General features: G+C 51.5%; 1 protein-coding gene across 2 annotated transcripts in view; it reads left to right on the top strand.

Moving 5' to 3' along the window:
• Positions 1–13693, top strand: part of SIN3A (SIN3 transcription regulator family member A) — a 60161-nt gene that overhangs the window by 4097 nt on the left and 42371 nt on the right. For both annotated transcript variants that reach the window (XM_068144249.1, XM_068144248.1), the window contains exons 2-5: positions 4996–5216; positions 9813–9989; positions 12134–12240; positions 13121–13403. In XM_068144249.1, the coding sequence (XP_068000350.1) occupies positions 5028–5216; positions 9813–9989; positions 12134–12240; positions 13121–13403 (756 nt within the window). In that variant the 5' untranslated portion in view covers positions 4996–5027. The remainder of the gene's footprint in view (positions 1–4995; positions 5217–9812; positions 9990–12133; positions 12241–13120; positions 13404–13693) is intronic.

Genomic DNA, 13693 nt, shown 5'->3' with positions numbered 1-13693 from the left:
GTGGGGGTTGTCCCACGGGACATCAGCAGTGGCTCCGGGCTTGGAGCAGCCTCTCCAGGGTCAGGAGCTGTAGCTGAGGTTTACCCTTGTTGCTCCTGAGGCTTGAGTCCTCTCTCCCTCTAAAGGAAACCTTTTTAAAAGGTCCCACATGCATTAAGCATATCCCCTGCAGCTCTGTGATTTCTCTGTCCTTTCTCAGGAGGGTTCTTGCTCTGTAAGGACCAAAATCCTTTCTAGTGGCACTTCCACAACTTGTCCATGAAGCCAGGGTTTACCAACAGGGCATGGTGTGGTTCCAGCAGGTGCCAAGGCAGCAGACCTTCCTGATTTGCTTTCTCAATCTTCTCCATTTGCCCTTTTGGTTTTAAAACCTATTAAAGCGCTGACCCTGCTTATCTGTTTGGAAAACCTGAGACAAAGACTCAATATAAGTTTCTAGCAATGCAGATTTTGGAGATCTTGTGTGGTAAGAAGCTGAAGAGCAGAGCTGCCCCTGGAGAGGCAGTTTTGTGAGACAAGAGGAGAGTACCAGGGCTCCCTTGACTCCCTTGCTCCTGAGGAGGAGGAGGAAGCAGGCTGTGGGAGGTGGCTTGAAGTGTGAGGCAGATGGATGGAGAAATCTTGAGCTGAAGTTAGTGAGGTAGGATTGCATGATTCTGGTGGTGTTCCTGAGATGCAGTGTACCTTTCACACATTGTTCTCTTGCTTTACCAGCCAAGGACCCTCTGTGTGTTTATGGCATGTCTGCCTGATGCACCCTTGCCTGTGGCACTGGACAGAGCTGGTGAGCTGGGAGGGGGCATGGGTGGGAAAGTCAGAGCTGTGTCCCTGCCCAGTGTCCTACCTCTGAGAAGGGGAACACTTAAAAACCTCAGACAAGAAGAAACCAAGGCAGTTTTTCATGCTCCTGTAGGGCAGAATGTAGTGTAACTGAAGCTGAAAGATAGTTTGGGTAGGAATAATGCTGGAGAAGGGGAAGGTGATGCTCCCTGGATTGCACAGAGCAGGGTTTGCTGAGCTCTGTGTTGTGCCACGGGTTAATGCTTTTAACGAAGGAAAGCACCTGGAAGTTGTGACTGGCTTTCAGTTTTGTGCCACCCTTGCTGTGTTTTGGGGGCTTTTCACTCCCCAAATGAAGATTACAGACGATGGGGCTTTCCAGATCAAAGTCTGGAAGGGGTTGCCAGAGGTGTGTGCCACCTTCCTGAGGGGACGACTGGAACTTAAGTGTGGTGCTGTTCCTGATGTTGCTGCAGTGGAGGGCAAGTAGCTGCTAAAAGCCTTTAACACTACTGATTGTAGATTTGTCCTCAGAAGACCTTTCCACCTCAGCAGGGCTTTGCCATCAGCAAAATCAGAGCTCTCAAGTCTCTGGAATGCTCTTTGGGGTCATTCAGAGCCGTGTTTTCTTCAAGATGCAGAGCAGTTTCTGCCCTGGCGTTCGGTGCTCGGCCCTTTTGCCCTCTCTGTGGAGTTTTGGTGGGGGGATGCTCAGACTTAGCATCACTTACTCTTCGTTTAGGGGCAGCAGAGTATCAAGATCACCTCTGCTAGGATTAGAAAAGCCTGTGACTTAATCTTTGCTAAGTGGTGGTCTGCTGGGAGCCACTTGTGCACAATTGATGCAGACCCTGAGTAGGAGTTCAACAAGGGGAAGACTGACTAATGCTGTTGGTTATTGACTGTCTATCTTTATCTTGACTAAACCAGGACATTTTAAAGTTGAAGCAAGTACAGCCTTTGAATAAAAGCAGAGTCCAAGTGAAGGTGAAAGGAATTCAGAGGGAGAAACCACCTGCAGGAGCTTTAATCTTCACTGAGTGGAAGCTTCAGTGTTGATCACACAGCAAACCAGGTGTCTGGAAGGTGGCTTCTTCCTTGGTTTGCAAGAATCAGGAGCTTCAAAAATCGATGTTCCTGCTGCTAGCTTGGGAGTGTATCCTTGGTGTTCCCTTGATTCCCACAGCACGGCTGAGACCTTGGGTGGCTCCACGGGGAAAGGCTTTTCAGTCAGCCTAAGGTGGTGTTTTAATCCTTGTAAGGACACGTGAGCCTTCCAGCCATCTTCTGTCCTCAAGCAGCCTCTGCTTTAAAGGTTGCTTAGTCCATGCAAAGCAACAAGTGTGGGACCTTGCTTTGGGAGGTGAGGCACAGGGCTGGGACGCTTGACAGCCACATGCACACCACGTCTACATGACATTTATCTGCACACACCCCTCTCACTGCAGGCAGGCTGCTGAGCCTGCTCACGCTGTTGCACCTCTGAATGGCAAAAGCAGAGCTGGGGAACCTTCCTGCTTGGTGGATATCACGTGTACTAGCAGCTCTCAGCTGCTCCTGGAGGGAAGGAGAGCTGTTGTACCGAGGGTGAGGGGCCAGCCAGCCTGGGAGATCACAAGGAAGTGGAAGGACCGGTTGGGATAGCAGTGTTTGGAGCAGATGGGTGTCCAAGTCGGTGAGTGGGTTATAAATAGATGCCACCAAAGCTTTGCCCAGACTTTACTCCTGTAGTCAGCCATTGTCATGCAAAGTCCTGGCTGGCTGTGTGTGGGGATGGTGGTGCTGGGCCAGATCTGCCAGCACTGCTGCTCGCTTTAGTCCCAGCCCTACAAGCATCAGGCTGCAGCTTTACAAAGCTAAACATGGGCTGTGCTTGAGGGGAGCAGCTCTTTGCTAACCTGCCTAGCTCTTTATTTGTCAGCAGAGAGCAGCTGAATGAAAAGACAACCAGAGCAGGCACATTAGCAAAATGAGCTCCTGGAGTGTGCTCCTCTGCTTTCAGAGGGTGTGCTGGAGGTCAGACCTGCTGAGGATTTGTAACTTGTAAATGAAACGCAGTTAGGAAGCTTCCTTCTTTCCCTGGGTTGAGGAGTCTTCCTCTGCCAGCTGTCTTCTACCTGCTGGATACTTTGTAGACCTGATACAGGACTATTCTGAGAGGTTAGACTTGAAGAGCAGCTCCAGAAAGAAATGATCTTCCTTTCTTGTCCTACCACACTCCCAAGTGAAAGGAGAGACTAGTAAGGAGGGACAGGGAGTGGAGAACACTTCCATTGCACAAAGCCTATGGTTTCAAGCCCACCTTGATCCCACTGAACCTTTCTGCAGTGAGATGCTGGGGAATGATCTTTGGGTTCTGTGGTTAAGGATGGATTTGGACTGTGAAGAGCTGGCCTGACTTGGTAGATGAGAACTGCCTTGGTTGGCTGTTGTGCCATTACTCTGGGGGAACTTTGTTCCCCTTTGTTTATCCATCTGTCCACCTTAGCAGTGAATGGGTTTAACTGCTCTGGAACTGGAAGGAACTGGCTTTGGAGAGGTCCTGATGAATAAGAGGCTGAAGAGGGTGGGTTTCACTCTGTTCTCTGTCCATCAAACACCTTACTAGGCTGCATATGCTCTTGAGCACCTACTGGTTTGAACAGCAGAGGCCATCTCAAGGATAACAATGGCTACCAGTGCATAGGAAACAGCCCTGGAATTTCCTTGGCAGGAGTGAGCTGGGGTTGGTGCTTCAGTCAGAGTGAAGAATTCATGGTTCTTTTAGAAGTGGGGCAGTGCAAAAAATGACCTGTCAGACTTGAAGTGGAATGAAGTTGCATAAAGACAACTTGGAGTAGGTCAGGATTGTGTCTGCATGTTGGAGCAAGCACTGGAAAGCGAGTGAGGGAGCTGCTGATCTGTGCCTGCTGGCATCCCTGGCAGGCTCACAGGGTGGGTTTAGGCTGGACATTAGGAAAAAGTTTTTCACAGCAAGAGTGGTCAGATTTTGGAAGAGGCTGCCCAGGGGGGTGGTTGAGTCACCAACCTTGGATGTGTTTAAAGGTCATTTGGATGTGCTGTGTGGGGATATGGTTTAGGGGTGAGCTTGTAGAGTAGGGTTAATGAGGGTTCCTTTCCAACCCATTTGCACTTGTTGGCTTGTGCTGGTGAGCTGGGCCAGGATGCTGGGAGGGCTGTGACCATGTGGCATGTGGTATCCAAGACACAACTTCCTATTTCCTGCAGCAAGCTGGCCCTTGGTTCCACTTGGCTATCTGGAGCTATCAATAACCTGTATGAATAGAGAGCAACCTGCCCTGCCTGCTGCTGGCAAAGCAACAGCGCTGGCAGGGATCAAGGAGACGTTATTGGGGCCTTCCAATATCCGAGGAGGGCCTACAAGAAAGCTGGGGAGGGACTTTTTAGGGTGTCAGGTAGTGCTAGGACTGGGAGGAATGGATCTGGGGAGAGTTAGATTAGATGTTAGGAAGAAATCTTTCACCATAAGGGTGGTGAGACACTGGAAATGGGCTTTGGGGAAAGGCAGCCAAGAAAGCAAATCATATCTTGGGTTGCATCAAGAGAAGTGTGGCCAGCAGGTCAAGGGAGGTGATTCTCCCCCTCTGTACTGCTCTGGTGAGACCCCACCTGGAGTACTGTGTCCAGTTCTGGAGCTCCTATTACATGAAAGATCTAGGTGTGCTGGAGCATGTCCAGAGAAGGGCCATGAGGATGAGCAGAAGGCTGGGAGCTCCTGTTCTATGAGGACAGGCTGAGAGAGTTGGGTCTGTTCAGTCTGGAGAAGAGAAGGCTCCAAGGAGACCTTCTTGTGGCCTTCCAGTATCTGAAGGGGGCTACAAGAAAGCTGGGCAGGGACTTTCAAGGGTGTTAGGTAGGGACAGGGGGAATAGATTCAAGCTAGAGGAGGGGGTTGATTCAGATTGGATGTTAAGAAGTTCTTCCCCATGAGGGCGGTGAGAGACTGGCACAGGTGGCTCAGGGAGGTGGTGGAAGCCTCATCCCTGGAGGCTTTGAAGGCCAGGCTGGATGTGGCTGCGAGCAACCTGCTGTGGTGTGAGGTGTCCCTGCCCAGGGCAGGCGGATTGGAGCTGGCTGGTGCTTGGGGCGCCTCGCAGCGCTGCCGATCCCGCGGCGGCTGTGCTGGGGCGGGGGGTGTGTGTGGGTGTGGGTGTGTGTGCATGTGTGTGTTAAGCTGTGTGCCTGTGTGCACAGGTGCTGCGGTGCCGGCCGAGCATGAGCGCAGAATGAAGCGGCGGCTGGACGAGCAGGAGGCACCGGTGTACGCCACGCAGCAGAGGCGCATCCCCGCCGGCACCGAAGCCTTCCAGCACCAGCACCGCGTGCTCGCCCCGGCCCCGCCGGTCTATGAGGCGGTGTCAGAGACCATGCAGTCTGCCACGGGCATCCAGTACTCGGTGACTCCCAGCTACCAGGTGAGTCTCCTGCGGTGTCCTGTCGCGGCAGGGCTCTGTGCTTGAGGCCGGGGTTTGCTTTAGGGGATGCCGGAGCCGAGGCTCGGCGGTCTGCTTGGGGCGGGGGGGGGGTGGGTTAAAAAATTCCCTCCCCCCAGCATCAAATTCCAGCCCAGCTGGAAGCAAACCAAGCTGTGTTTCCAAGCAAAACTATAATCTGCAATGAATATGTACAAAAATACACAATATTTACAGGTGTTTATAAGCAGCACCAGGAACATCACCTGGCCAAAAAACAGGGGAGCCAATAGCTTCTTCAATCCCTGTCCTCCCTCCCCACCCTCCTGTAATGGGTTGGGGCAGACCCCCTCCCCACCACAGGCAGAAATAAGGACTCAAACAGATTGCAAAAGTGATGGAAAGTTTAAATAGGAAACCAGTGAGTGTGTACAGAAAGCCAGTGACAAACCCCAAACCAGACCCAAGAACGTCCCATCCCCACCTGGGGGTGCACCCAAAGCTCCTGGCCACAAAGGGACAAGTGAAAGAGCCAAAACAACGCAGCCAAGGTCGAGCAGAAGCCAGCACAAAGTTGGTATCTCCCAGAGCGAAGAAGCCAAAAGAGAGAAAGATTGTTTACCCAAGCAATTCTTATGGTAGAGATCTCTCCAACAGGATTCTTTAGGGCTGTCACTGATTTCCTTTTCACACCCAGCAGTGATTTATTTACGTTCTACCACCTTCTGTTCAAGATCTGTGGAAAGTTTTAAAGGTACAGCCTAGAAGTAGCACCCTGCTCATCTCATTTTACACACTTGCTGCTGGACTCGTGGCTTCATGCACGCTCAGAGCTGCCTCAACACACATGGTGTGATCTTGTGGTGGTTTTGTTTTAGAATAGAATAGAATAAACCAGGTTGGAAGAGACCTTCAAGATCATTGCGTCCAACCTATCATCCAACACCACCTAATCAACTAACCCATGGCACCAAGCACCCTGTCAAGTCTCCTCCTGAACACCTCCAGTGATGGTGACTCCACCACCTCCCCAGGCAGCCCATTCCAATGGGCAATCACTCTCTCTGTGTAAAACTTCCTCCTGACCTCCAGCCTGAACCTCCCCTGGCACAGCCTGAGACTGTGTCCTCTTGTTCTGGTACTGGCTGCCTGGGAGAAGAGACCAACCTCTGCCTGTCTGCAACCTCCCTTCAGGTAGCTGTAGAGAGCAATAAGGTCACCCCTGAGTCTCCTCTTCTCCAGACTAAGCAGCCCCAGCTCCCTCAGCCTCTCCTCACAGGGCTGTGCTCCAAGCCCCTCACCAACTTCATTGCCCTTCTCTGGACTCGTTCCAGCAAGTCAACCTCCTTCCTAAACTGAGGGGCCCAGAACTGGACACAGGACTCGAGGTGTGGCCTAACCAGTGCAGTGTACAGGGGCAGAATGACCTCCCTGCTCCTGCTGGCCACACTGTTCTTAATGCAGGCCAGGAAGCCATTGGCCCTCCTGGCTGCCTGGGCACACTGCAGGCTCATGTTCAGCCTACCATCAACCAGCACCCCCAGGTCCCTCTCAGCCTGGCTGCTCTCCAGCCACTCTGACCCCAGCCTGTAGCACTGCATGGGGTTGTTGTGGCCAATGTGCAGAACCCGGCACTTGGATGTGTTCAATCTCCTGCCCTTGGCCTCTGCCCATCTGTCCAGCCTGTCGAGGTCCCTCTGCAGAGCCTCTCTACCCTCCAGCAGATCAACTCCTGCCCCCAGCTTGCTGTCAGCTGCACATTTACTGATGATGGACTCAATGCCCTCATCCAGATCATCAATAAAGATGTTGAAGAGGATGGGGCCCAGCACTGATCCCTGGGGGACACCACTAGTGCCTGGCTGCCAGCTGGCTGTGGCACCATTCACCACCACTCTCTGGGCTCAGCCTCCAGCCAGTTCCTAACCCAGCTCAGAGTGCTGCTGTCCAAGCCAGGGGCTGACAGCTTGGCCAGGAGGTTGCTGTGGGGGATGGTGTCAAAGGCCTTGCTGAAGTCCAGGTAGACTACATCCACAGGCCTCCCCAATTCCAATGTTGAACCCAATTCTTCTGCTGGCTCTCTGGATCCTTGAGGCAGGCTTGTGGAGGGCTTTTTTTTCCCTCCCCATTTTCTTTCTGTTTCTTAGGAAAAGGTTTGTCTTTACTGTTGCTCTGCCACAGGTGTCACGCTGTCTTGGGTGATCTGAAGCTGAACAGCCTGGCTCGCATCTGTGTTTAGGTTGAAGGCTTTCAGGCAAATTGAAATGTTGCAGAAAACATGACCCCAGAGTCATTAGGTGGCACTCTTCCCTCACTTGCCTCCTTTGCAAGGAGCTCTCATCTGGGGAAGGAGATGGGAGGGAGGAGGGAAGTGCTTTAAGCGGGCACTGGAGATGCCTCCCAGTGAAAGACCAGGGAAAGGCTGCTCCTGTCTTGTCTCTGCCGTGTTGCATCTTCCATGCCTGTGTTACTAGTGAGCTGCTGTCCTTGTCTAGTGCCTAATTTTACTTCCTTCCTGCTGCAGGAGGGATGTTCAGGCTGATAGTAGCAGCCGAAGAGCCTGCAGGCAGACACTGGCAGGGACAGGAGGAGAGAGTGTGTTTAGGCTGGCATTCCTCCTGGAGAAGAACTGGGTTGGAGCAGCAAGCAAATCGTTTCTTGCTCACATGAAAAGGATTCTGGAATAACTGTGCCCCATCTTAGAGGCTTGTCATGGAAAAGGGGGAAATGAAAAGTACCTGGCTTTTCAAACAGGCTTTTTAAAGGCTCTTTTAATGGACTTTTCCAGATTGAACCTTTTCTGGGTTAATGTACAAAGGGGTCCCCAAAAGTGCAGCCCTCTGTTCCTTCCCCTGCTTTTCTAGGGGAGAAACCAAGCTTGTGTTTTCCCCCTGAGTCTGCCTGCTGCCAGAGAGCCATGTTGTGATTTCCAGTACCCAAACTGAATGTCAGAAGCTTGGAAGGATTCATTCATTCAGATCATGGCTTGTGACACCAAAGTGTCAAGGGAGAGCCTTGAAGTCTGTCAGACAGAAAAATACCATTTTATGCCCTCCTTTGGGGTCTCTTTGTTGGTGTCTGGACAGGCAGTGAGCCTGCAGGCTGTAAGGTGTTCTGTTTGGAGTGTAGGGTGAGAGGTGGCTCGTTGTGTTTCCAGGCCTCCCTGGGACATTGCTGAAGAAAACAGAAAGTCTGTTTGGGGGTAAGGTTGTTAGCAGCCATGATTAAAGGGTCAAACTGAATGTCAGGAATGGAGAAGCTTGGAAGGATTCATTCACTCAGATCATGGCTTTGTGACACCAAAGTGTCAAGGGAGAACCTTGAAGTCTGTCAGACTGAAAAATGCCATTTTATGCCCTCCTTTGGGGTCTTTTTGTTGGTGGCTGGACAGCCAGTGAGCCTGCAGGCTGGAGAGCCCATGCAGCTGTAAGGTGTTGTATTTGGAGTGTAGAGTGAGAGGTGGCTCGTTGTGTTTCCAGGCCTCCCTGGGACGTTGCTGAAGAAAACAGAAGGTCTGTTTTGGGGTAAGGTTGTTAGCAGCCACGATTAAAGGGTCACACTGAATGTACCCAAACTGAATGTCAGGAATGGAGAAGCTTGGAAAGATTTGTTCATTCAGATCATGGCTTGTGACACCAGAGTGTCCAGGGAGAACCTTGAAGTCTGTCAGACTGAAAAATGCCATTTTATGCCTTCCTTTGGGGTCTTTTTGTTGGTGGCTGGACAGCCAGTGAGCCTGCAGGCTGGAGAGCCCATGCAGCTGTAAGGTGGTGTTTTTGGAGTGTAGGGTGAGAGGTGGCTCGTTGTGTTTCCAGGCCTCCCTGGGACGTTGCTGAAGAAAACAGAAGGTCTGTTTTGGGGTAAGGTTGTTAGCAGCCATGATTAAAGGGTCAAACTGAATGTCAGGAATGGAGAAGCTTGGAAAGATTTGTTCATTCAGATCGTGGCTTGTGACACCAGAGTGTCCAGGGAGAACCTTGAAGTCTGTCAGACTGAAAAATGCCATTTTATGCCCCCCTTTGGGGTCTCTTTGTTGGTGGCTGGACAGCCAGTGAGCCTGCAGGCTGTAAGGTGTTCTGTTTGGAGTGTAGGGTGAGAGGTGGCTCGTTGTGTTTCCAGGCCTCCCTGGGACATTGCTGAAGAAAACAGGTGGTCTGTTTGGGGGTAAGGTTGTTAGCAGCCATGATTAAAGGGTCAAACTGAATGTCAGGAATGGAGAAGCTTGGAAGGATTCATTCATTCAGATCATGGCTTGTGACACCAGAGTGTCCAGGGAGAACCTTGAAGTCTGTCAGACTGAAAAATGCCATTTTATGCCTTCCTTTGGGGTCTTTTTGTTGGTGGCTGGACAGCCAGTGAGCCTGCAGGCTGTAAGGTGTTGTATTTGGCGTGTAGGGTCAGAGGTGGCTCGTTGTGTTTCCAGGCCTCCCTGGGATGTTGCTGAAGAAAACAGAAGGTCTGTTTTGGGGTGCAGTTGTTAGCAGCCACGACTAAAGGGTCACACTGACTGCCTTCTGCTGCCTTAAAGCTGTCCTCGCGTTCCTGGGGCTGGGACCCCCCCTGCCCGTGCCGCGGGTGACGTGCCCTTTACCTTGGCAGGTGTCAGCTGTGCCGCAGAGCTCGGGCAGCCACGGGCCGCCCATCACAGCCGTCCACGGCGGCCACCACCACCCCGCGCCCGTGCAGCCCCACGGCAGCCAGGTGGTGCAGAGCCACACGCACCCCACCCCGCCCGCCGTGCCCGTGCAGGGCCAGCAGCAGTTCCAGAGGCTCAAGGTAAGGCTGAGCGTCGCTGCCCCCAGTAAACCAACCTCTACCTCAACCCTCGAGTGACCTTTTTCTGGTGGGGTTGTGTAGGGAGGGCTGTGCTGAGAAGCCAGCTGGTGACCTCCTGAAAGCTTTCTTCCTGCCTGGAAGCCTGGTGAGGGCAGGGAGGGACTGCTCTGTCTGCTGCATTTCAAACAGCATAGGGAAAATAATGGATGTGCTAGGAAAAGATCAGGGGCAGGAAGGAAAAGGGAGAAGTGTCAATCAGGGGATTCATAGAATTGTTTCATTTGGAAAATCTCAGAGAGACTTAGAATTGTCGTAGTGGGAAGAGACCTTTAAGATCATCAAGTCCAACCATTGACCCAGCACTGCCAGGTCTCTGCTAAACCATGTCTCTCAGTATCACATCTACACAGCTTTTCCACCCCTCCAGGGATGGGAACTCCAATTCCCTGGGCAGCCTGTTCCAGGGCTTGACAACCCTTTCAGTCAACCTAAGATCACCGTGGCCACTGAACTGTGTGCCAAGGTGCTGTGTCCACACGTTTCTTGAGCACCTCCAGGGATGGTGACTCCACCACCACCTGAGGCAAACTGTTCCAATTCCTTTGAATGGGTTAAATTGCCAAAACATTCGATGCTTCTCTGAACACATGGCTTCTGTGGGTGGTTGTGTGGGAGTAATTTGGGAGTAAGGAAGGCTCTATTCTGGGATTATGTGCTGTAAAATCCTTGGGGGGGGGGAAAAAAAGAGAAAACTCCACCAAAAATAACTCATTTCAGTAGCTACTTTTGGTTCAGCTGTAGCAGGAGGGCCACGTGTCTATGAGTTGATGGCTGTTTCTTTGTCTCTTCAAAATACACTGCAGGTCTCTCCCAGTTCTGGTGGAACCAAACTTGGAACTGTTCAAAGCCAGGCTGGATGGGGCCCTGAGCAACCTGGTCTAGTAGGAGGCATCCCTGCTCGTGGCAGGAGGGTTGGAACTAGAATCTTAAATGTTTTGCCACCCCAAAACATTCTGTGACTCTATGAACCCAGTGCCCTGCTGGCTGAGAGGCCCTTTCCTTTTGCCAGAGGAAGGACATTTCATCTTCTGAAACCTCTGAAAGTGCTTTCCTGGAGTGTGGTTCTCTCTCCCAGGGGAATCAACCACAGATCCCCTGCCCAGGAAAGATTTGGGAAATATCTGAGAGCCTTTCTTCCTTTGCCATGGCTGAATTTCAGAGGAAAGAGAGGTTCTATGTGAGTATGTGGCCTGCTGGCAGAGACCCAGAGCTCTTTGCTTCATAGATTCACAGAATGGGCTGGGCTGGGAGGGACCTTAAAGATCCCCTAGTCCCAGTCCTGCTGGCGTTAGCAGGGACACCTCCCACTAGCCCAGGCTGCTCAAGGCCTCATCCAACCTGACCTTGAACACATCCAGGCAGAGAGGCCATCCACAACCTCCCTGGGAAACCTGTTCCAGTGTCTCACCACCTTCACTGTAAAGAATTTCCTCCTAATGTGCAGCCCAAACCTCCCCAGTCCTTCCAGTACATCTGCAGGCTGGGTGCTGGTTCACAAATAGCCACTCGTGTTGTGGGAGGTGGAAAACAATTTGCTGCCCACAGCTGCCACTTCCAGAGCCTCTGCATGTGGAACTGAACTGTCCCAGCTCCTAGAAGAGCACTGCAAGCCTGTACCTGGCAGACATCTGCTGCACTGGAGATGTCATTTCCACTTTCTGCTTGCTATTAGACTTCCATAATCATTTCCACATATAAATGCAGGAGAAATACTCAGCCTAGTTCTGTTGATCCTATCAGTCCCTTCACTGAGGGTAAATTCAGAGTATGTTTGTTTGTGGGTTTGGTTTTTTGTTGTGGGGTTTTATCCTCTTTTTTGCTGATCTGTCTTGCCTCCCCACCCCCTGCCTTTTTTACTTCTTTTTGATACAGGTTTCTCTCGTGAGTCAGAAGTGGGGAGTGAGTCTCTCTTACTCAGAGGGTGCTGGTAGTGCACTAACCAGGCTCATGATAGTTTTGCTCTGTAATTCCCTGCCTGGGCTCGAGGCTAACAGCTGTGTTTTCCAATAGTGTGTGTTTTGCAGAAGAATAGAGCTGGAATAAAATCTTCTCTGTTATTGCCACCCTCTCTGTTCCCTCTCCAGGTGGAGGATGCATTGTCTTACCTTGACCAGGTGAAGCTGCAGTTTGGTAGCCAGCCACAGGTCTACAATGACTTCTTGGATATTATGAAGGAATTTAAATCTCAAAGGTAATAAGATGTGTTTTGCTTCTTCCTTCCAGGTGAGGGCATGGGAGCTGAATTCTGCCCTTCCATCTGCAGAGTAATGCCTCTAGCAGGAGTGTAAAAGCAGTTCACAGAATCACAGCATGTTAGGAGTTGGAAGGGACCTCCAGAGATCATCCAGTCCAACCCCCCTGCCAAAGCAGGATCACCCAGGGCAGGTCACACAGGAATGCATCCAGACTCCACAACCTCTCTGGGCAGCCTGCTCCAGGGCTCCAGCACCCTCACCTTGTGTTTAGGGGGAACCTCCTGTGTTCCAGCTTGTACCTGTCGTTCCTTATCCTACCACTGGGCACCACTGAAAAGAGCCTGGCCCCTTCATCTTGACACCCACCCCTCAGATATTTAGACATTGATAAGATCCCCCTTCAGCCTTCTTTTCTCAAGATTAAACAGCCCCAGGTTTCTCAGTCTTTCCTCACAGTAGAGCTGTTCTAGTCCTCCAATCATCCTTGTAGCTCTAGCAACGCAGTTGTGTGCCTTCTCTCCCCAGAAGTGAAATGCATCCCTTCATTGCTACTAAATCTCTGCTTAGAGTGGCAGTTCACAAGTTCAGCCTTGATAGCTGATTCATCTGGTTGTGTGCCCATTAATAATGGTCAGACTTAGATCTCACAGATATAGAATGCTGTCTGGGCTGATGAAGTCATTCTAGAGCTGTTCTCCAGCAATGTGTGAATCAGTTGTGCTTCATTTCAGACCTTAGAGATGGTGAGGGGAAAAATTCTGATGGAAAAGCCTTCTGGGGAGAACTCAGTGTACCACTGAAAGGGTCTTTAGAAGATGGAGGCCTTTTCCAACCAAACCAATCCCCTGATTCTGTGCTCTTTTCTTCCTCCTTCAGCATTGACACTCCGGGAGTGATCAGCCGCGTGTCGCAGCTCTTCAAGGGCCACCCAGACTTGATCATGGGCTTCAACACCTTCTTGCCACCTGGTTACAAGATTGAGGTGCAGACCAATGATATGGTGAATGTGACAACGCCAGGGCAGGTCCACCAGATCCCTACTCACGGCTTGCAGCCCCAGCCACAGCCCCAGCCCCAGCATCAGTCACAGCCTTCAGCTCAATCAACCCCGACACCAGCACAGCCGGCGCCGCAGCCTCCGCCTGCCAAAATCAGTAAGGTGAGAGCTTGGGCCCCTCATGCCTCCAGCTCGAACTGCTGTGGAGCTGGAGAGCAAAAAAGTTCATTTCCACACTGCTTTCTCATAGTACTCAGGAGCCTGCATGTGTTGGGCTTCCACTGCTGGACTGGTTTCTGCTTCTCAGAACTAGGCCTCCTGGTTGACTTGGCCGTGATGGTGTTAGGTCAGCGGCTGGAGTGGATGAGCTGACAGGTCTTTTCCAACCCAAGCAATTCCATGATTTGACAGTATTCTAAAGGGCTTGGAAAGAAAAACCTTGTTGTTTCCAG

Source organism: Melanerpes formicivorus, unplaced genomic scaffold (genome assembly GCF_026170545.1).
Source record: "Melanerpes formicivorus ecotype bairdi unplaced genomic scaffold, bMelFor1.0.p_v2 SCAF_10, whole genome shotgun sequence".
NCBI lineage: Eukaryota > Metazoa > Chordata > Aves > Piciformes > Picidae > Melanerpes > Melanerpes formicivorus.
The sequence above is the reverse complement of the archived record's forward strand: the minus strand, read 5'-3'. Positions and strand labels throughout refer to the sequence as shown.